This window comes from Oculina patagonica, chromosome 10 (assembly GCF_052425735.1).
Source record: "Oculina patagonica isolate OP01 chromosome 10, crgOcupat, whole genome shotgun sequence".
Taxonomy (NCBI): Eukaryota; Metazoa; Cnidaria; class Anthozoa; order Scleractinia; family Oculinidae; genus Oculina; species Oculina patagonica.
In genome coordinates, this window is record NC_135767.1 from 3,930,752 (window position 1) to 3,951,578 (window position 20,827).

At 37.5% G+C, this 20,827-nt stretch overlaps 3 protein-coding genes across 3 annotated transcripts in view; 2 read left to right on the top strand and 1 right to left on the bottom strand.

The window, feature by feature from the left end:
- Positions 1 to 18,424, top strand: part of LOC144628824 (uncharacterized) — a 96,221-nt gene extending 77,797 nt beyond the window's left edge. Inside the window, exon 12 of the mRNA XM_078486937.1 lies at positions 18,411 to 18,424. The gene's annotated coding sequence lies outside the window, so the exon portion shown is untranslated. The remainder of the gene's footprint in view (positions 1 to 18,410) is intronic.
- Positions 1,201 to 8,878, bottom strand: LOC144628604 (bifunctional arginine demethylase and lysyl-hydroxylase PSR-like). Its single transcript, XM_078486728.1, has 11 exons — positions 8,759 to 8,878; positions 6,874 to 7,453; positions 6,223 to 6,301; positions 5,420 to 5,561; positions 5,042 to 5,154; positions 4,269 to 4,371; positions 3,502 to 3,558; positions 3,161 to 3,231; positions 2,456 to 2,635; positions 2,123 to 2,158; positions 1,201 to 1,831 (listed from the first exon to the last, which is right to left on the bottom strand). Exons 2-11 carry the CDS (start codon positions 7,434 to 7,436, stop codon positions 1,712 to 1,714), a joined length of 1,464 nt encoding a protein of 487 aa, XP_078342854.1. The 5' UTR covers positions 7,437 to 7,453; positions 8,759 to 8,878; the 3' UTR covers positions 1,201 to 1,711.
- On the top strand, positions 10,517 to 20,273 carry LOC144628619 (uncharacterized). The gene is made up of 10 exons (XM_078486755.1): positions 10,517 to 10,685; positions 12,843 to 13,002; positions 13,736 to 13,878; positions 15,190 to 15,307; positions 16,192 to 16,250; positions 16,864 to 16,980; positions 17,445 to 17,531; positions 18,126 to 18,195; positions 18,695 to 18,781; positions 18,994 to 20,273. Exons 1-10 carry the CDS (start codon positions 10,575 to 10,577, stop codon positions 19,092 to 19,094), a joined length of 1,053 nt encoding a protein of 350 aa, XP_078342881.1. The 5' UTR covers positions 10,517 to 10,574; the 3' UTR covers positions 19,095 to 20,273.
- The last annotated feature ends 554 nt before the right edge of the window (positions 20,274 to 20,827 follow it).

The following is a 20,827-nucleotide window of genomic DNA, read 5'->3' on the forward strand; positions in this document are numbered from 1 at the left end:
TCTTATCCCACCTGTTATTCCGCTCAGCATATAATTGTATAAATTTGGCGCAAGAACGCAAGCTTACAATGTAAACTGTTGATTTAGCTTTTCAAGCCAATTTTTTTTTCTAAACCGGCTAACTGCAGGTACTTATAGCACTAACTGCCCTCCTTGAAATTTGTAACCATAAAATCTCACATTGACCGCCAAGACCACTTTTTCTGAGATTGTTTCTTTTCTCTAGAGGCAAATTAACAAAACATTTTGTTGCCTTCTAAATATATCGTTTTACTAACCGTACTAAGAGGACCCCTGCTATTAAAACCTGTTGCATTTTTGCTTTGATGCAAATCCCCTTCCAACTCGAAACGCTAGCTGCACACGCAATATTAAAAAACAAAAATAGTAATTGTATCAGTGAAGAATTTCAGCTATTACCAAATTGATTTGTAGATAAAATAAATACTTGTCTTGGATTGAAATACTGAAATTTGTATAATTTATAAGGTAGAACTTATTTCAGTAAAAGTTTAAATTAAACGCGTTGGGTAGAACTAATACTAGTCTTAGAAATGGAATTGTTAAATATTTTCCAGTGAAAGTTTCATGGTTTTAAATTCTGCACACTGATTGCTTTAGTATTTGATTTCTACTGGCGTTTAACACTGCTTTATTAAGTGCTTTCCATTAGTAACGATTAAGTGTTTGGTAAATAGTGAGTCAATGGGAAAGGGCGTCTTATTTTTCAAACAGTTATGGTACATGCAGAAATCACGTGCTTTCCGCCCTCTTGTCTTGTTGTCACGTAATCCTGTCCCCACTTGTCTTGACTGGTTACTGCTCTCGTCCCCATACCTCCGCATCTTCGTTAAAGCAAACACGTGATCACGTGTGCTTGTCGCCACCACCGTTACTAATCGCAGGCTCAATTGTCTCTTGGACTGAAGACAAAAAGGTTTCACTTTCCCGAGTGTTTGATAGGCAGGGACAAAAGTCAGACCGGATCAACTTGGATCACTGTTTTGAATTAGAATGGCAGCTATTCAAGACCGAGGAAATACACAATAAATACTATTCTTATTCAAATAAACGGGTAATCGATCCGAATTGATCCAGTCCGACTTTTGTACCGGCTCGTGTTTGGCTAAAATTTACTTCCTTTTAAATTTTAAAATTACTTTCTTTCCTACTCGCACTCACTTAACTCCAGAATGATTAAGACTTTGATATTGATAAGTAGTTGTAGTTATCTGAAGAGCCAGGGTGAAGAGCTTAGTTATGGTGCCCAACATTTCCCATGCTTTGCCATAAGTTTTGTCGCAATTCGCATATTTATGATTTATTTCACGTAAACCGCTCATTACAATAACTTCAATACAAGGCCAAGCTGAAGCAGGCGGCAATAATTTGATGAAAATAAACAACTGACGTCTGACACTTCTTCTTCAGATGTACCACTAAATTCCCAAAACTAACATTAAAAGAAATATATCTCAGCTAGAGAGGAGAAGAACCATTTTGATCTCGGGATCGACTGCAACAGCTAATACCTTGGCTGCACGCCCCTTCTAAAACTTTATTTCGGTACGGCTCTCTTCCTCTGAAATGGAAGAGGACTTATTAATTTGTCAAAGTCTTTCATCAGATTTCTTGAAAAACACAGTTCGCTCGTAAAAGGTTTTTTTTTCTTGAGAAACAAGCCGGGATCACGACGTTAGTTTCGACTTGTTCAGGATAATTCCTGTGCTGTTAGTCGAGCAGTTTTCGCTCCATCTTTGTCACCGACCTTATCAAGACACTTTGCCAACTGATTGTAACCAAATGCTTTGTCAGGTCTTAGCTTGGTGAGCTGAGAAATAAACCAAGAAATAGATAAATAAATCAGCGAGTAGCATTGTTACCCGTGAAACTGCCATTTCTTTTATATCCTGCGGAAGTGACGTATATTTTGTGACGTATTCTCATGACGTCACGCTGACGTGCAGATGTCGAAGTGGTCGTCCCATTTTATTATTGGTGGATAAGAATAGGAATATCTTGGAGAGCTTTTTCTGTCTTGACTAGGAAGAGAGCCGGTTACAGGACCATAATCTGACCAGTTTTACAACATCTGTGTTAAGTTCGTTTACTATATACTTACTTGTCTATACTGGCTTGTTGCTTTGTCATAATCACCCTGACAAAAAAGGGGATAAACTTTCTAAAATCTGTTTAATGAAACCTACTAAACCTATCAAAAGTGGTTACACAAAATGCTCAAAACGAGGCAACACTACGCTTGAATTGCCTCCTCCTTATTCGTGCCGGTTCGCTTGGGTTTGGGCTGGTGCGGTTCGTTGGCGTTCCCCGCCCGAACCCCCCCCCCCCCCTTTTTCCCCCCCCCCCCCCCCCCCCCCCCCCCCCGCGGCCCGGGGGGAGGGGGACGCTTGAACTCATCACTGGCTCTTCAAGAAATCAAAAGCGGCAAACGCACCTTTTGATAAAGAAATTCTCCATAGTGAATATGTCCATCAAAGCTGTCAGGATGAACTTCAAGGGCTTCTTCAAATAACTGTTTTGCTTTCTCCGTGCTTCCATGGTGATTGTAATACCTGGCGAGGTCGAGTTTGGCTATTACAAACAAAGAATCCATTTGCACAGCTTTCTCAAGTGTCTGTAGAGTAAGCAAACAAGAGGCTTAATTCGCTTTGCTAATTTTAAAACTGTTTTTACTCTGGCTTAATGATGCACCTTACCAGAGCTTATTCTGGTTTCTGTAGCATAAGGTGACCAGGGGTGTTACTACTCCCTCCCGGATGGGATGCGAGTCCATCAAGGGGTTACCCCCCTGGTATTTTGTCCGATTGCCCAGACAGTTCACCAGTAGTCATTTACACAACTGAATCCCCTTGTGTCTCAGGTGCCGGGATGGAAGATGAGGGGTGTGGGGTGAGGAATGACCCCTGGGATTAAGTTCGGAAATCTCTTTTGGCTATTAAGTTTTTTTAGGATGTGTGACTTATATTTAAGTTGTGTCCTTGTTAGACGTCGGTGGTAGTACACGAAAGGACAGAATATACGTTTAATTTGTAGAAGAATTAATATGTGGTCCTGATAATGTCACAACGCTCGATCCTCATAATTACTGTCATAAAACATAATCGAACAGATGTACAGATAGGCTTTTTCTATCACTAACCGCGATGGCTTTTTGAATATCTCCCCTTCTGAAATATTGGTCAGCAAGTTTATGAAGGACTTCAGTGCTATCTGAAAAGAACAATTGTGGTAGACAAGACCAATTACTCTTTATGTTACTTTTTCATTGCGATTAAGGAAAACTTCTGCACCATATAATTGAATAATTGAATTGGCTGAGCACGTCAACACTTGGAATGTCAATAGAACTTTTCAAAAAACTTGTGAACCACTCGCCTTTGGCTCTTGATATACAATATACTACAAAAATGTCCGCAATTGAGCGATAGTTTGTTGCGCAAAACGTGGGTCTTCGCAATACAATTCAAATTTTAAAAATACCTGGTAACAGAGTTGATAATTCTTGGAAAATTTCAAGTTGTCTTCGCCCTTTTGCTTCTGTAAAAACAAAGGATTCACCGTTAAAAAGGGTTTTTTGTCACTACAGATATAAGGTACGGTTTAATTTCTTGCCGGGATTTTTTTCAATTGAGAAGGCAAATGTTGGTCTGATCTACATGCAAGAGGCTGTTATTATCTTGAAACATTGTCCTACTTTAGAAAGGAGAGTTTTGTTTGGGTTAGAGATTGGATTAGCAGATGACAGGAATGCAGGAATGGCTTATAATTTGCGCGCAATGTTGCAGATAGTGGAGATGAGTGTTGCGTGCAATGCTTCGGACGCAGAAACCAGTTCTACTTAACAATTATTCCACGAGCGCGCATTGGATATGAGATGGTAGATAGCCAGCGAGGCGCGTACGCGCCTCGTTGGCTATAACGATCTCATATCCAACAAGCGCAAGTGGAATAATTCTTTTATTAAAAACGCCCAAAGAATTGCAATATTTTAGCTCCCAAGCTGTTTTTGTTGACGCGTATCAGATACCATATTTGTTGTCATATACCATATATACCATATATGATATACCATATACCATATATGAGGTCATAAACCATTGCCTGTTAACCAATCAAAACGCAGGAATTGCAATATACCATTGCTAGTTTTAAATGATTTTGAATATTACACGCAACACCTTTATTTGTCCGTTATCTGCAACATTGCGCGCAGCCGTTTTAGAGGTTTAGAGTGAGTATCCACATACTTTCGTAAAACAGTTTTTCGACTTTCGTGGCGGCGTTGTACTTTTGGATTCCTATAGCCATGGTGTCGCCAATGTTCACTGTCCCGTGGTAATATGACTCGGGCTGAAAATAAAGAAATAACAACCAGCTGGTTAGAGCTAGACAAGTATTTAGAAGAATGATTTCACCTACCATTAAGCAGTACTTTTAAACAAGTATGGTAAAGAACTTGGTTTAAGATTTAGCGTAGTTTATTGATTTCTTAATTTATTTTTATTTTCATAAGACACGACCACATCAGCTATTATGCTGCAATATTTATCGTGTATAAATAAAAACTATTATTATTATTATTATTATTAATATTATTATTATTAAGGAGTGACTAGTTAGCTTGGGAAAGTATCTTGTTTTCTGTTCATTTTTGTCACGCACGAGAAAGTTTTGGTGAGTTTCGAGCTAAAATTAAAAGTTTTATTGTATCGGTGCAACCAAGAAACGAAGACGCTCCTCCAGTTACAACTTCACCAGAGAAGAGAGTTTGAACCTAATCTTGAACCCAGATCAGCAAAAGACAGAGTGAGATCAGGGTACGAGATTAAATTGAACCTTCAAGGAAAATTGAAAAAAGTTCGAGTTCAGTTGAGGGTAAAATTAGCAAAAACATAACCTGGAGAGGAATCGAGAAAGGTTCTCGTTAGCGGGAGGTTCGAATTATTGAGGGTTCAAGTTGTTGAGATACAAATGTAATGCAAAGCTGTGGTCAAATGCTTCATATTCTTATTGGACTCACCAAGTAGAGAATTTCTCCTGCTTCTTGAACACACTCCATTGGTTTGTCTTCTGGTGGCAAGTTGGGATAAACTTTGTTGATCCAGTCCAGTTGAGAAAAACTTGGCCAAACACCTGAAGTAATAATATGAACCAAGCAAAATTACCTTTATTAAAATATTGGTCGTAAGTTTGCAGAGGACAATGAAAAGATAAAGCGCTGATGGTTTTCATTTGAGCCGCGGACAGCAAACAGAAATAGATGCTCTTGTTTTTTGGCGGGCAAAAAACAAAGAGTTAGAGCTCTCATTTTAGCTGAAGTTTACTACACCTTGACTATAGCACGGGCCAAAGAAGAGAAGTACTTGAGCACCTCAAGTGAAGGGGCGCTCAATCTTACCTCCTGGCGGCGTTTTCTGAGGTGGATAAAGAAACCAGCGCTTTCTTCCGAAAATAACACCATTCCAGGCATCTGCGTGCTTATGGAAACTAACGCCTGAACCAGAGCCACCAAGAAAAAATATACTGGAGTCCACACCGTCCTAGAAAAAAAATAATCAGTAACGATCGATTTTTTACACTGAATGGGCTATTCGAAATAGGCTATTGTCAAAAATGTTGTAGAAATTTGAAATCAAATACAGTCAACTCTCTCATAAAGGATACCTCTATAAGACGGACACCTCATTATAGGAGACCCCTGGTGTTGGTCCCGTCCCTGCTGTTTTTTGCAGTCATTTTACTGTAACTAAACTCCTATAACATGAACACCATTTTAATACCCCAGTCACAGGGGCCATTTTGAATTTTTATTTTTCCGCTAATGACGTCATTAATAAAATATTCAAAAAGACACCTCGGCCTATTACAATGGTAGATACTTTATTTTAATACGTCGAGGCACAATTGAATATTTCAGTTAACGACGTCATTCGCTGAATGTTAAATATTCAAAATGGCGTCTTGACTCATGTAAATGGGGTATAAGACGGACACCTCTCTAAGACGGACAGTTGATGGAATCAGTCCCGAAATTAAAGGGTCCGTCTTAGAGAGTGTTGACTGTAAATACAGGCCGTATTTTAATGAGGGAGGGAGGTGAGCAGGTGTGGTGGGGGTAGAGTAAGGTGGTATTATCGGTGGGTAGGACAGGCCCTGTTTGTAGTGAGGTGCACGAGGGTGGGTGTGCGTCTATTTGATTACCTTTATTTTGAAATAGTCCGGTACTTTGATACTCTCTGGTAAATGGCTATCGTTATAGAAAGCCCTGTCAAAAATATACCTACAAGAGAATAAACAGAGGTGTATTATTGACAAAAATTAAGGCGTCACTAATAGTTCAAGTGATTTAGAGCAATTTTAAAGATCACATGCCTTAGGAGATGGGTGGTGGGGCGACCCCCGCGGAAGAGACGAGTCCATGGAGTGCGAGCTGAAGGACTTCGAAGAGTGAAGCGCGCAGCTCGACGGACCCGAGCGGACGACCGGAGGGGGAGCCAACTGGTCGCCCGCCTGGGACGCCGTAAATATTGTGTTCTAGTGCCGACGAGTGTTTCTTGACTTTAAAGTGATTTATAATTATTTATTTTTAAAAACATTGACCATCATGGCTTAAAAGCTTCATTGGCAAGTGACGTCATCTATTACGCTTATCACGCGTTTTTACCTCAATCACTTTTAAGTCGAACACTGAAGATAGCCTGAACTTTGAACTTTTCTTTATGCGTTTCCTGACCCCTTTGCGACAGAGACGCCTGAGATTTATGATCCTTAAGAATTGTGAACTGCGTAAAGTTTATTTTTCTGGGAACTGAATCATTAAGACTCGTGGTATCTTAACTTAAATAAACTTACATAGGCTCGTCGTTATATTTCTTGTGGTGCATCATATCTAAATATTCGTTAAAAGATGTCTGCTTGTCACCATTCCCTCCTCTCCGTACGATATCTTCTGATGTCCCACTCAGAATGGACCACTGGCTGTACAACTCCAACAGACTTGACTTTGTCCATTTCATCGGATCCGTCCAATCAGCGGCGCCATTGCTAAAATGCACTATCAAGGGTTTCTTGTATCTGAAGACCCTCTCGAATTCCTCAGAATTCAAACTCGAAGCTTCCCTTCTTTCCATTGTGCACAAAGTTGTGTTGTATTTCATTTCGTCCTCAGTACTTGCTCGCTGCCATCCGCTGACGTCCGGTGAAAGCGGCTCTAGTTTTTTGGGGATTATGATTGACGGCTTACTGATGACGTAGTAGATCACGGCACACGCGACAGGCAACATCAAACCTGCGGTTACCATATATGGAGAGGTGCTGACATTCTTGTTGGGACTCCGATTTTGATGGGCTTTATTGTTTTCTTCTTTTAATTTGGCAGTGGAGTGAGTTGGATTCTTGTTCTTAGCTTTTTTCATCTTTTGAACCTAATAACCTAAACGAATTCCAGGAAAGAAAATAACGTTGCAGAGGAATTGAAGAAATTTTATGTAGTTATATAACAGTAAGGCCTTTGGGACTGAAGGCATGTTAAAAGGGGAAATTTTTGTTCAAGTCCACACGTGGGTATGGGAGCAAAATGGAGCTTTTGCATGCGCTGTGTCTTGACTTGTGTTTGGATGCGTTTCATGTAGCCAATCACAAGCCCGAACGTTAATAACGTACGCAGTTGAATGAACCAATCAGAACTCGAATTAAAAACATGTAACCCGTGAATAGCGCGGGAAAAAGCGCGTTCAACAAGTCACATTCGGTTTAAGTTTGGCTCCGGATTGGTTGAATAATTGGCACCTACCCTAATTGGTTAGAGTAAAAACGCTTAAAGCAATTATAGAGCTTAGCAAATGCAAATTTTCCTGAGCAAACATTTCCACTTTCAATAGTGAATTTAATGAAAACTGATTTCAGTACAGGTATTATTCAATAATTTATTACTTAAGACCTGTTAAGATATCGATTTAATTTATCCTCAATTCTATCTCTTTAAATTAAAAATATTGTGCGCATGCAATTTAGACAGGTCGTTACAAATGTTGAAACGTTATATCTCCTGAAAAAATAGTTTTATCAACAGTAAATTTACATAAATATAACTTATTTTAGTATCAAAGTTAAGGACGATAAATAAAAGCCAAGATTATTTATCATCAAATACGAAAAATTTGAAGAGAAAAAAACATAAAAAAATCGAACATCGGAGAGGTTTTCTCATTCAAAGTAAAGCCGGCGGTAAAAAAGAAACATGCATTCAAGGATGTATGAATTGTTAGAATGGGTAATGACTTATTAGCAGCTGGTAACACGCGTTTATAAAGAAAGAATTTCGACGGCATTAATGAAAGAACCAGGTGGCTTCATGTGTTAACTTTTATAAGAAGTCGTTTGATTTTTTAGAATAAACAAAAGCGAAGGAGAAGCAGGACTGCCTTTTCAAATTTCAAAATATTATCTTTAGCTAATGCAATTGATTACTGAATGTTGATTTGACGGTGTAACAAAACTTGTTATAGACGCTATCCAATTACCATGCATTTTGATGCAGTAAATGTAGTTTTTATCAGTTTCCAATTTACCTAGTATAGTATACTTCTATATATTGATCACTTCAGCTTGAAGAAAAGTTCTTTCAATTTATAGCGCTCTTATTATTCTTATACGACGTTATATAAGCCTTAAAAGTTGCATTTAACCAGAAATGGTTAAATGCTATTTGACGTGTAAGGCAAAAATAAATCGTTACCCTTGTTGTATCTGGTGGCGAGGGCTCTTTCTTATTTTTTCGGTCACTTGTATTTCAGCAAACCTTTTGTGGTTTTGCAGTAGTTCATGCGTGTAAGGTGCTTAAGAAGTCAAACATCTTTCCAGGTAGACGTTATACCAATATATTATACACGGTATCTGATTGGCCGCTCGTTGCTTATGGAAACCGTGATTGAAAAGAGTTAAACAAAAAACTAACATTTTATTATCGTTCTCTTTGAAACTATGGTAACGACTGAATAGGTTTTTTTTTCTGTCAAGAATGGTCTTTATTTGATCTTTTAATTTGCAAATTTCGCGAGTCCTTACAGAGTTGGATAATCCATTGTTATTAAATTCTATTTTCCACAAAGAAAATGTCTATTTCGCCGTAATTTGTTCCGGCAGTTTAAGCCTGCCTCACCGAGTTTTATATTTTTTCATAAAAAAAAGAACGTGATCAAAACTGACCAGTTTTACCCCTTCAAATACGAAATTAAATTACAATTGTTTTAATTTACCTTTAGAAAAGTAATTCAGTCTTTCAAAAAACAACTTATTATGAAAAAAGGTTTCATCACATGATATTTGTCACTAGGCAAGTTAAAGCACTTGACAACAAAGTTGTGAGAAAATGTGAACTGCGGGAGAAAATGTCTCAATTTTTTTTTCATGTACGGTTTTAATATTGGCTATAAGAGTTCTGTTCTCGCTCCCTTTGTTAAATTAAACAGGGAACGAGTCTGAGGTTGACTGTGAACCTCATTCGGAGAATATTTTTTGGTTTAAGATGAAGGAGACCTTTCTCAATAAATTGACCATAATGTAGATTACAAACGACACAATATAAACAATTCAGACCCGTACTTAGGGGGGGATGCGATGGGTGCGTCCGCACCCCCCCACGAGCCTTGGAGGTCCGCTTATTGTGAAACATATATTAAAATAAATAAGTTAAGAGACTATTCACATTCAATATGGTCCTTTGGGTTGAAGGTCCACCATTTGTAGATTTGCGTGGTATATTTTGGAACAAATTGTGTGATTCTAGGTTAATTTCAACGATACATTCTACCTAATGTCCTTCATTGACCTTCATTGTCGAACCGTTTGAAGTGCCATAAATATTCCCATGCGTACCAAATAGAGAGGAGACTGAGTACTTGTTGGACTCGGAAGCACCCAAGAAGGTTGGAGCTTGCCACAGTGCTACTGCTAAGGGATCAACAAACTGACTCTGGCTGATTTATGTAATTACCAATTGACACTGAAATTAAGAATTCTATCTTTTTTCCTGTCTTCGTTCTATGTACTGCCTTCATTGTTAGCTAAACAAATTGTAAATTACGTTTTCAAGGTTGTGTTTCGAAAAATACGATTTGAATTTAAAAATGTACCAGAATTATTGTCGTTGTTACCTCCATTTTTACCTGCCTTTTTCCTAACCAACTGTCATCAAAACGCACGAAATCCTGTCTCAGATAACCTATTTTTTCAAAATTTCCTGGGGGAGGATACCCCCAGACCCCCCCCCCTCGTTATCACGCCTGTGGCGCTAAAGATTTCGCGCCGGATGCGATTATACGCACCCTCCCATGCAAAATCCTGGTTACGGGCCTGAACATACAAGGATCATACAAGTTTAACGATAACGCGTACGAAGAGCTTCAGAAATGTACGCATCGCGGACCATCATAGTCACCAGCCCGTTGGGATCTGGGTCAGTTGTTCACGTGACTCGTCACGCCCGTCACGAAATGTTGTTGCTTTGCTGCACGATTGCAGCAGATTGAGAAACTGAAAAGAGGAGAGGAAAAATGGCCAGCTTACGCGACAAGATTGTTTCTGCAGAAGAGGAGGAAAGGGATAGTATGGAATGCTCTGAAGAGAGCCTAAGAGAGAGAACAACTGTTACGGCTATTGGAAAAGTAAGGCAAATTTATCTTGTTATCTTTGTTGAAGTACATGAAAGCTTAGTTTATCACTCCAATTGCACGTGATTTCAATTTCAATATCAGCTTACATAGCTCTAGCATAAGTGTTTACCTGCATCTTGTTACTTGACATTACAAATATTACACTCTTGCTCTATGTCTTTTACACCAGCATATTATGTGCTCTTTCGATCGATATATTAATTTATTTAATAATAATTTATTGAGCTTACATAATAAACTCAATGTATTAAAGTGATTTTTGTGCCTGCAGAATTGCATGTTATTGATAATAAGGAATCTTCCATTTAAAAAAGCCAAAAGCCATTCGACTTTCGTAACAGATCTACAGAAACATTGTGAGACTGACTTTCTAACTGCAGAGCTAGCAAATTTCAGATGTTTTGTGGCCTAGTGCACTAAACTACGTACAGATCAAGCAGTCCAGGTTTGAGCCCTGGCCAGGGTCACTGTGTTGTGTTCTTGGGCAAAACGCTTTACTCTCACAGTGCCTCTCTTCACCCAGGGATAAATCGCTATCCAGTGGATAAGTGTTAACAAAACATACTGCACTATCCACTGGATAGCACAGTATGGGAGCTTATAAGCTTTTATAAAATAACTCAGATACTACGCACGCTCTGATTGGTCAAAAACCTATGTACTATTGTACCAGTAAAGTCCCACTTCTGTCTCGACATGGCCGCACTGCGCTAGATTAATACGCATAAGGACGAAGAATTAAACTTAGTTAAATGTATTCTTTTGGTCTATCTGATGGTTAAAACGGAGGATATATGATTCTCGTAAATGATCATGAAAATTTACTGAGGGTGGATCACAAAATTGAGTTTTCCCGCCCACCACGAAGGAACTAGAGAAAAAACGAAAATGCAGAGACAAACATACACAATAAGGAACACAATAAACATTTCCGCTTTCATTGGACTGGAAAAATATTAAAAACATGGATATGGTTTCATTCAATATAAACTCGGAAACTTTATTTGAAAGGAATTAAAACCGATCAAATTGGTCGCGATGAACTTGAATTATTTTGATGGCAGAACCTTACGCTGAGTTCTTGTACGCACTAGTACGCGCTTGAATTATATTTTCAGTTTTACGTGCTTTCAATGCTTTCCCCCAAGTCTGTTATTCGGCGAAAACGAAAGAATACGGAATAAATAAATTCATAACAAATTTCTAAAGCACTGTTTGTGGAACTAACCTTTATTCTCAATACCTTCGTCAGTCTGTGAAGTTTGTAAACTTGCAAAGTTTTCATGTAGTCTTCTACCCGCTTTTACTTTTGCGATGAATGACTAGTTAAGCTCCGACCATAATTTGCTAGATTTCCACGTCAAAGAACTTTTAAATCGTTGAATACATTTTATACCGTAACAGTTTGTCTTTTTCCTTTCCTTTCTTATGACTTTCATAGCTTCAAGAGAACTTTTAAACGTTTTTGTCGCGTCGGATTTGTAGATTTTTGTGTGTGGAGCTCAACCTGTGTTTTATTCTTTCGGCCGCTGTGATTGGTTTACCGCGTCATCCGATGAACTTGTTAAGAATAAGACATTTGATCATGAAAAATAAAACAGATTCCTATTTCTTTGAAGAACGTTTTCTATAGTTATTTCATAAAAGCAATAAACCACACTTTCTAGGGCTTTACTCATGGCGTTATAAAACCACTTGGGACGTTGGGAGAACACTCGAAAAGCTTGTAAACCACTCGCCTGACGGCTCGCGATTTCCAAGCTTTTCTCGTGTTCTCCCAACATCCCGCGTGGTTTTATTACGCCAGTAAAGCCCTAGAAAGTGTGGTCTATTGCTTAAATAAGCTTATAGAGGAAAGGGATAGTATGGTTATAAGCTTATACATGCATGTATAAGCTTATACCTGCTGGCCTTACGGTGGCCCCTACGTAGTGCTATGAACACTAAGCTTGAATATATTGACTCCTGCTTCGTTCATGGGAAGGAAAAACAGTTTTGTTCTCCAGAACACTAAAGCAGACATGTAACTCAATACAAACTGTAAACCAGCCAATAGTTTTTAATTGTATATTGTAATTGTAATAACCAAGCTTAAAATTTACCATCTTTATTATTTACTTGTAATATTTTGTAACATATTATTTTCAGGTGAAAACCTTTGCTGGGCTAGAGGTTGTTGAATTGACGTTTCTCACCATCTCAGTGTTAAATGTGTTTGTCGCAATTGGTCTCACAATTGACAGATTAGTGGAACTGAGTAAAGATAAACCAGACTATACTTTTGCTATCATCCTTTTCATCAACATAGGTATGAAATGACTCTTAGTGTTTCTCGTGGGCTAAATTACATGCCTCTAGGAATAAATGATATTATTTTATAACTGGAGGGCACATACAATATTTAAATGAAAGTATACAATTGAACCTCTCTAATACGGACACTGAAGGGACAGAGCAATTAAGTTCCCATATTAGAGAGGTGTTCGTACTATTATAGAGGTCACCATTATGACATCACTTTTGACTTCATGAACAGCTTAATGTACTTAGTAACTCAAAATGTTCTGCAACCCAATTCTGCAGGAAATATATTAACACTAAGTACAAATCTGAAAACGTCTAAGATGAATAAAGCATTACATTGTTGTTTTTGTATCCACAAAGAGGAAATTGCATTACAGACCCAAAATATCATCGCCTCATCACCGAAGTGTCCGTAATAAAGAGGTTAAGTTTATATGAATTTGTTCCATGGGGCAGAGATTTAGTGTCCGTTGTCCATATTAGAGAGGGTCCGTATTATAGAGGTTTTTTCTAAAGAAAATATATGAGAATTTTGTTGGGACATAAGAGATTGTCCGTAATAGAGGCAGCCTCTATTTGAGAGGTGTCCCTATAGAGAGGTTAGATTTTTGAGAGGTGTCCCTACAGAGAGGTTAGATTGTAATCTATCACCTCTGATCTAATACAGTCCATTTGATATTTTAAGAAAAAATATTTTGAGAAGAGTTATTGAGTTGTTGACCTCACTTTTTTGGCAGGTTTCTGTTTGTTTTATGCAGTTCATGGTGTCTTGAGGGAGAGAGAATTTGAGCTGTATGCTTATATTGTGGGAATCCTTGTGCTATTGTGTTATTTTACTATTGACCTCATTGTCAATGAAAAAAGAACTCCACTGAAATGGGTGAGTACAGTGTACATATATAGAGGATAATACATGGTTGCGCAGAAATATAAAATGTATCCTGGAGTGTTCAAATTGATAATGAGATATCGATTTGAACACACCAGAAGATAACTTTCGTATCTCCAGGCAACCATCTATTATTCTGTTTGTCATATAGACCTACTACTTACGATGTTTTTGACGATTTTCTGAAGATTTCCGACCATTTTCTGAAAATTTCCGAATATTTTCAAAATGTCGTCCAAAGGTCATATGAATGTTTCTGAACATTTCCGGACTTTTCTGAAGATTTCCAAAGATTGTTGAAGATTTCCAAGAAAGATCTGAAGATGCTTCGACTTAATATTGATTAACTTTGGCTCATTCAGTATTGAATCAGGGCAAACTTGTCGGGAAATGTTTTGAAATCGATATCTTCACATGTGAAGATAACATGTTATTCTCACTTGTGTAGACATGATTTTTTTGCGTGAAAGATTATCTGGTATTTCATTGGTGTTTGTTTAATAAAGAGTAGTTTGACGCTCCTACCTTTTTACAATTTCTAGTTCTAATGACAAATAAAAGCAAACTTTTTTCTTAATTTCTCCTGGTTCTCGCCATCTTGGGAATCCTGCTTCCTGCATTTTCTCTCCCACCCCCCATAACCCGCTCACCCCTATTTTCCCAGGCTAAGGAATTCTAGCCATAAACTTTTACTTAGCTATCCACTTTTTAAATCAAAAGCCACACTAGGTGACTGTTCTTTTACCTGTGCTGTACCGAAACTTTGGAACGCGCTTCCATTTGACATAAGAAGTGCCAGCACTGTTAGTATTTTTAAAGCTAAGCTAAAAACACACCTTTTTCGTCATGAATTTTTATCATAGTTGTTTTTAAATCTGTATTCTACTTTTAATAGTTGTAATTTTAGCTTTTTAAACTCATTGTAAGTTTATCTTAAATTGCACTTATAGCTTTTTAAAATCATTATAAGTTTACTCTTAATTGTAATTTTAGTTTTTAGCTTTTTTATTCCATTTTTAATCTTGTAATGCGCATTTGAACATTTTATGAAATCTGCGCACTATAAATGTTATTATTATTATTATTATTATTATTATTATTATTATGTAAAAATGTAATTTTATTTTAAAATGTAATTTATTTACCCACGTAACACTGAAGAACTTAGAGCTCGTTGAGACATGTACGTGCATCGTAGATCAAATTGGAATTTGGAGTGTTGGTTTTTGTTAAGATTTCCAAATCCTATCTCCCTCCACTTCAATTTACTGTATTTGTACATATTAATTTTTGTTTCAACAGGCTAGGTTTGGAGTGATGATATGTCTTGGTCCTGCAAACATTTATTATGGTATCAAGGTTGCTCAAGACTTTGGTTATTTAGCCTTCAAGACTGTTGGAGCAGCAGAGGAATTACACAGTACGTGAGTTCTATTAGACAGTTCCAACAGTAAGCTAACACAGTAGAGGTCTCTTTCCTTTTTCTCTGATGATATCATTCATTCTCATCCCTAAAGCTGCTTGTCTTGTCCCTCTTAGCCGGCTGAGGCTGGGGCACAAGGAACAAGTGGCTCTGGGACGCATGATTTGATTGGCTAGATGCTCAACAAGGGAAATTTAATTTGGCAAATCAAATCAACCGTTTTAAATTCCCTCTAACCAATTAAATCATGTGTCCCCAGAGCCACTTGTTCCTCTTGCCTCAGGCTCTGCCGGCTAAGAGGGACAAGCTTTACTGTTGGAACAAATTAATCAAGCGTCTCTGGGGATGAGAATGGATATCATTGTCAAGAAGGCTACCTCATCCAAGTACTATTTTTAGCTGGTAAACTTCTACAAATTTGACCATGGGCTGATTTTATTTAAAACTAATCCAAGTTGTATGATAAAAAATTCAAGAATTAATTTATATATTTGTCAGGACAACCTTTCTCTTGTTAAACAAAAAAGAGTTTTGTATGAAAAAAGGGGATGGTATATTTTAAGCTTGGAGGAAAAAAAATGAGGAAGGTATTATTCAGTAAGGAACACAAGCTACTTGGAAAAAATTTCTGAGTAGCTTGTGTCACTGACTGAATAATATTTTCCTCAAAAAAGAGATTGAATTGATTGAAGGAAAGAACAAAAGAACAATTGCAAGTACAAAAAAAAAATGTAGGAACAAGAAAGCAAGGAAGAAGAGAGGGAGAGAGGGCAGAAGGAAGGGAGAGTAATAAGAGGAGGGAGGCCAAAGGAGGGAATAGAAGCAGGGGGGGGGGGTTATTATAATGTTCTGTTTCTTCCTATTTACCGTTTTGTTTTCAGAAATGTACAGGAATGCTGGGATGTACTCATGTCTTCTTAAATTCGACTTTCAACTTGCGGTGAGTTTGTTTTGATAGGTTGCGCAAAGGCTGTTTTAGAAGAACTCAATGTGCCTGACAATTCATCACTGCTGGCACTTAAGCTTTTGTCCCTATAAATTCCTTGGGTAATGCCTGCCTGTAAAAGGAAGGCGCTTGTATTTTTTTTTTTTTTTTTGGAGGGGGGAGGGGATGCAGCTAACATTTTCAACAGGTGGAATTTTATCGATAATGCATGTTTGGGTAGGCGCAGGTTTAAATTAACTGTGTGTTGAATTTATGACAAAGAATAATTAAAACCATTTTTTCGATAATTTTTGTTTTCATACTCTTAATATTTGACCAAAAATACCGGTAAGATAACTACCAGTATAAGCATAGAAGTACACACATTTTTAATATTACTTTAGGGCTTCTGATAATTATTACATGTATACCTTTCACAGCCCAATTTTATGCACACTTTTGCATCAAATCACTTTATTCATAAATACATATCGTTCACACATGAATTTCTACTTTCTTTATAAATCAAACACTAATTCTAATCAATCAAAAGAGATGATGTTGATAACTATTGCCAATGAATTATAAAACATAATTTTGAATGTATACAAATCCATCCCCTCTACAGATCAGTTTGTCTGTGTTCGTAATCATGAATGTTACAGATCTGGAACTGAAAGACAAAGTCACAGTTGGTGTCGGCATTCCATTCCAACTTGCTTGGAGCATCTTGGGTTGGTTTGCGGTAAGTTTCACCTTGTTCAAAATAGTTTTAATAGTTTTTTTTTTCCTTAGTGGCCATTTGGCCACCAACTGCTCAACTTTGGTTACCAGTGAAAAATTTTAGTTGCTAAATTAAGCTCATGCTTTCAATCCTTCTCCTCAATTTAAGTCGCCAGGCTGGCGACTTCAGTTCCAATTTAGTCGCCACCCCATAATTTTAGTTGCCATGGTGACTAAAATGGTCTTAACTTGGAAGGTTGAATGGACCTTAACCCTGTCTTTGGGATGTGTGAAAATAGATCTGAATTATTAGATGTTTTATTTTGTAGTATCCTACTTTATTTGTTACGTGTTTTTAGTATTTTCATTATGCCAGTGAAATTACAAATTAATGTGAAGTAGTGGCTAAGAGTAGCTGAAGATACATGTGAGTCTTGGTGTGCAGAATGTCTAGTCTTCAGTAGGCTCACTATTTTATTTTTTTAGATGAGGAGAGAGTTAATGATCCTTGTGCAGATATTTATCCCTTTCAGTGTGGTGGAGCCTGCTTACTTAATCTACAGAATTAGTAAGGTTTGTCTGCCGACAGTCTTGTGTTTATTGGAGCGAAGTGACAGAAGCTGAGTCCAAATTGTTTTTAAGTTATTGTCTAGTGATGTAAGCACACCGTGTAATCTGAAGCCTTGCTTTATATTGGTCAAACCTTAAACCCCAAAAAGGGATGAAAAATGAAAGCAGTATTGTATACCTCAGCCAACTTTCACGCCTTAGTGGCAAGTCCCATGCCTGCGAGTTGAAAACTTTGATCTCACGCCAACTCATGCTTAAAAACCAATTTCTCGCATCAAGTTGAAAAATGTGAGATATTACAACCACAACTGACACACTTTCCAAAAAAATGTAAACTCAAAGCAATGCGAGAAATGAAAATGCCGTCTAAAGTGAGTAAATGATGGTATTTCCCCATGCCAGAAATCTTAGAGTTTTGACAAGAAATGCATTGGGAACGAGGTGTGTTTAGCAAAACACGTCCTTGGACTGGAACCGGGATACATTTGGACATCTTTGGAAAACTTCAGACGTGGTCGTGTTGTCTTTGAAAATCCTGGCACTTTTAGGATAAAAATCTCATGCCTTGTTACTGTTTAATTTACTGTTTAATTGCAGGTGGCATCAAATTGGGATAAAAGCATTGCTGATAATAAAGATGTTCTTGTTTACTCCTTTCTTGGAGCAGGTTTGTTTTAATTTTGCTTTCATTTAATAGATGCCTGATTTTAGTAAGTCTCTAGTGATTTAAGGGATTAGTTGCCACTAAAGAACCTGTTAAATAACAATTATTGTGCTTTTTTAATGGGCAATTTAAATCACACTGCTGTAAGTCATGTACGTTCGTTATGAAAACTTTATGACTCTTCTTACTTATATTTAGGGGAAAAATGGAGGGGGAAGTGTTCAACTCCCCCCACCCCCAATCTTCTCTCCAACGGTCGGCTGGTTTGGTGTTTTTGAATCTGAAATGGGCCTGCTCCACGAGATTTCCCCATAAATCCACCATAACAATTATTAATATTTACATGCATTGACTGATTTGACAGGACAAATCTGACTAACAATGGAATTTTGTTCTTGAATATACCGGTCTGGCTGGCCAGTTCTAACAAATGGAAACTGCTCTTAGATCCACTGCTGGTCTTGCCCTTTGCTTTATTTTTATATTCAGTGTTTTTTCCTAGCATCTTTGGCCTTCATTGTAAGAGTGCTGGTGTTGGTGACCTTGAAGTTTGTTGTGAGCAACTTTGGAAAAGGACTCAAGGAAACTGGTAGGTAAAACACTTAAACCTGTTTAATGTGGATGGTACTTTGACTGGGGGGGAGGCACTCCCATATATGATCATCAAGCATTTCCTTATATTTTCTGCCTTATGCAATGTGTTTTCAACCTGTTTCCTTTCTAGTTCAGTTCTTAACAAATTTAGCTTATCATCTGCAGTTTTTTTTGCTGCCAGATCTATCATCCTCCTTTATTTTTCAGTGTTTAACTTGCCTGTAACTGGAGACGAGCCCCCACTATTTCCAAGAAAGAGGAACACAGCTAAGTGTTGTGGAATAGTCTTCTGCGGACCCCTGGGATGAAAGCAGTAGCAGGAGCTTTTGCCTACTAACGCTTAATATTGAATATGTTATAACAGTAGGGAAAGCCACAATGCCTTGCGACACTCCAGCTTCTGCAAACTTTTGATATTTGTTTTCAATTTCCCCTCTCCACCTCCTGTACAATGTTTATTTTTATCCATCTGACTGTGTTACATAATATCTACCTTATTGTTACTTGTTTTCATGGAAACTTAATTTTGCAAAAATGGAATGGGCATATTTCGCAGGACTTAATTTTTGCGATTTGGCCAAAAAATATGTTTAAATCATTAAAATACAATAGAAAACATTAAAAATAATTTTTTCGCGGGTTTTTAATTTCGCAATTTTTTAAAAATCACGAAAATTGCAAAATTTCAGTCCCACCAAAATAAGTAACAATAAGGTAACTGGCATGTTTTTTTTAGTGAGGGGTTTGGAAAATTGAATAATGGCTTTTCCCTCTTAAAGACTTTGTTACTTGGTGGTATTTTTTTAAGTGTACCAAGGACTTTTAACTGGCATTAAATGTAGTTTATAAATTAAAGGAGTATTATAATAAATTATAATAAATATTAACACATCAACTTGAAGTTGACAAGTTAAGTTACCAGTGTGGAAAACATTAAAATGTCAGAGCTCTTTAAAGCTGGGCACCAGAGCTATTATCTACTATATTTGCCTGCCAGTGCATCACTGATTATAGTTTCTGCAAATTAAAAGTAGTTATTAAGTTTTTGTTTTGCTCAAACAGTGCTTTGAGAGTTTGAGATAGTTTTCTAAGGCATTTAAGAAAAAGAATCTATACTCAGCAAAACAGATAGCTGCATGCATGAGGCATGCATGATATTGAATAGGAAAACATTTTGAGACAGGCTTAAAAGGCTCACTCCTCCCCAGTCATCTTTTAAGTCCATCTTGAGTATAGACGACTGGATGAAACTGAACACAGAGGGAATCATGGGAAGGAAAAAGAGAATAGCTAGCATTTCCTCCTTCCCATCATCCTTTGCGTCTTGCAATTTTTGCATAAGAGATGACTGGGGACGAGTCAGCTAAAAAGGTGTGTTAAATGTCTCAAAAGTTGGTTTATAAGCAAGACATTCTTTAGGTTTAAGTTCTGTTTGAATTCCTGTTAATGAGGAAACCCTGTTTCTACATAAATTTACGGATTACGTAGTCTCAGTTTTTACCACGTAGGAGCACCAAAACACCTATGACTGGAAACAGATATGATATGCTTATAGTTGTCAATATCTTTAATATTCTGAAATTAGTCCATGAAAAATTAATTTGAAAATTTAAATTTCAAGAAAAGGTAAACTGCAATAATGTGGAAGGTGCGGTGGCCTATTGGTTAGTGTGCTGGACTCCGAATGAAGCAGTCCAGGTTCCAGGGGGAAGTAGAAATATACTCCTATGCTAGCTGTTTCATGCTATAGAAACCAGGTTAACAGGGTTGTCAGTGGGTTTTTGAGTAGCAAGTTCCATCCAAAAAGTAGGGGGCTACGAAACACTCAGAACTTGATAACACACACTCAGAACTGACCTACTTTATTATATAACTTATATTTCAAGTAGCCAGCGCAGTATTTGGAATAGCCGGTGAAATGTGCCGGTTGCTGGCTTATTTTGACAACCCTGGGTTAAGCTCTAGGCTCATGTGCAGACTTAACCTTTTTCCAAATTGAAATATTATAATTGTACTTTGATTTTTAGATGTTTTGTTAAAG

What these genes read in the sequence shown, in the direction of transcription:
- LOC144628604 (XM_078486728.1), bottom strand. Translation starts at nt 7,436, where the DNA reads ATGAAAAAAGCTAAGAACAAGAATCCAACTCACTCCACTGCCAAATTA. An exon ending in AAATATAACGACGAGCCTAT is followed by an intron (nt 6,302 to 6,873) that starts GTAAGTTTATTT and finishes ATTCTCTTGTAG; the next exon opens with GTATATTTTTGACAGGGCTT. An exon ending in TCAGAAAACGCCGCCAGGAG is followed by an intron (nt 5,155 to 5,419) that starts GTAAGATTGAGC and finishes TTATTACTTCAG; the next exon opens with GTGTTTGGCCAAGTTTTTCT.
- LOC144628619 (XM_078486755.1), top strand. Translation starts at nt 10,575, where the DNA reads ATGGCCAGCTTACGCGACAAGATTGTTTCTGCAGAAGAGGAGGAAAGG. An exon ending in AGCAGCAGAGGAATTACACA is followed by an intron (nt 15,308 to 16,191) that starts GTACGTGAGTTC and finishes TTTTGTTTTCAG; the next exon opens with AAATGTACAGGAATGCTGGG. An exon ending in TAATCTACAGAATTAGTAAG is followed by an intron (nt 17,532 to 18,125) that starts GTTTGTCTGCCG and finishes GTTTAATTGCAG; the next exon opens with GTGGCATCAAATTGGGATAA.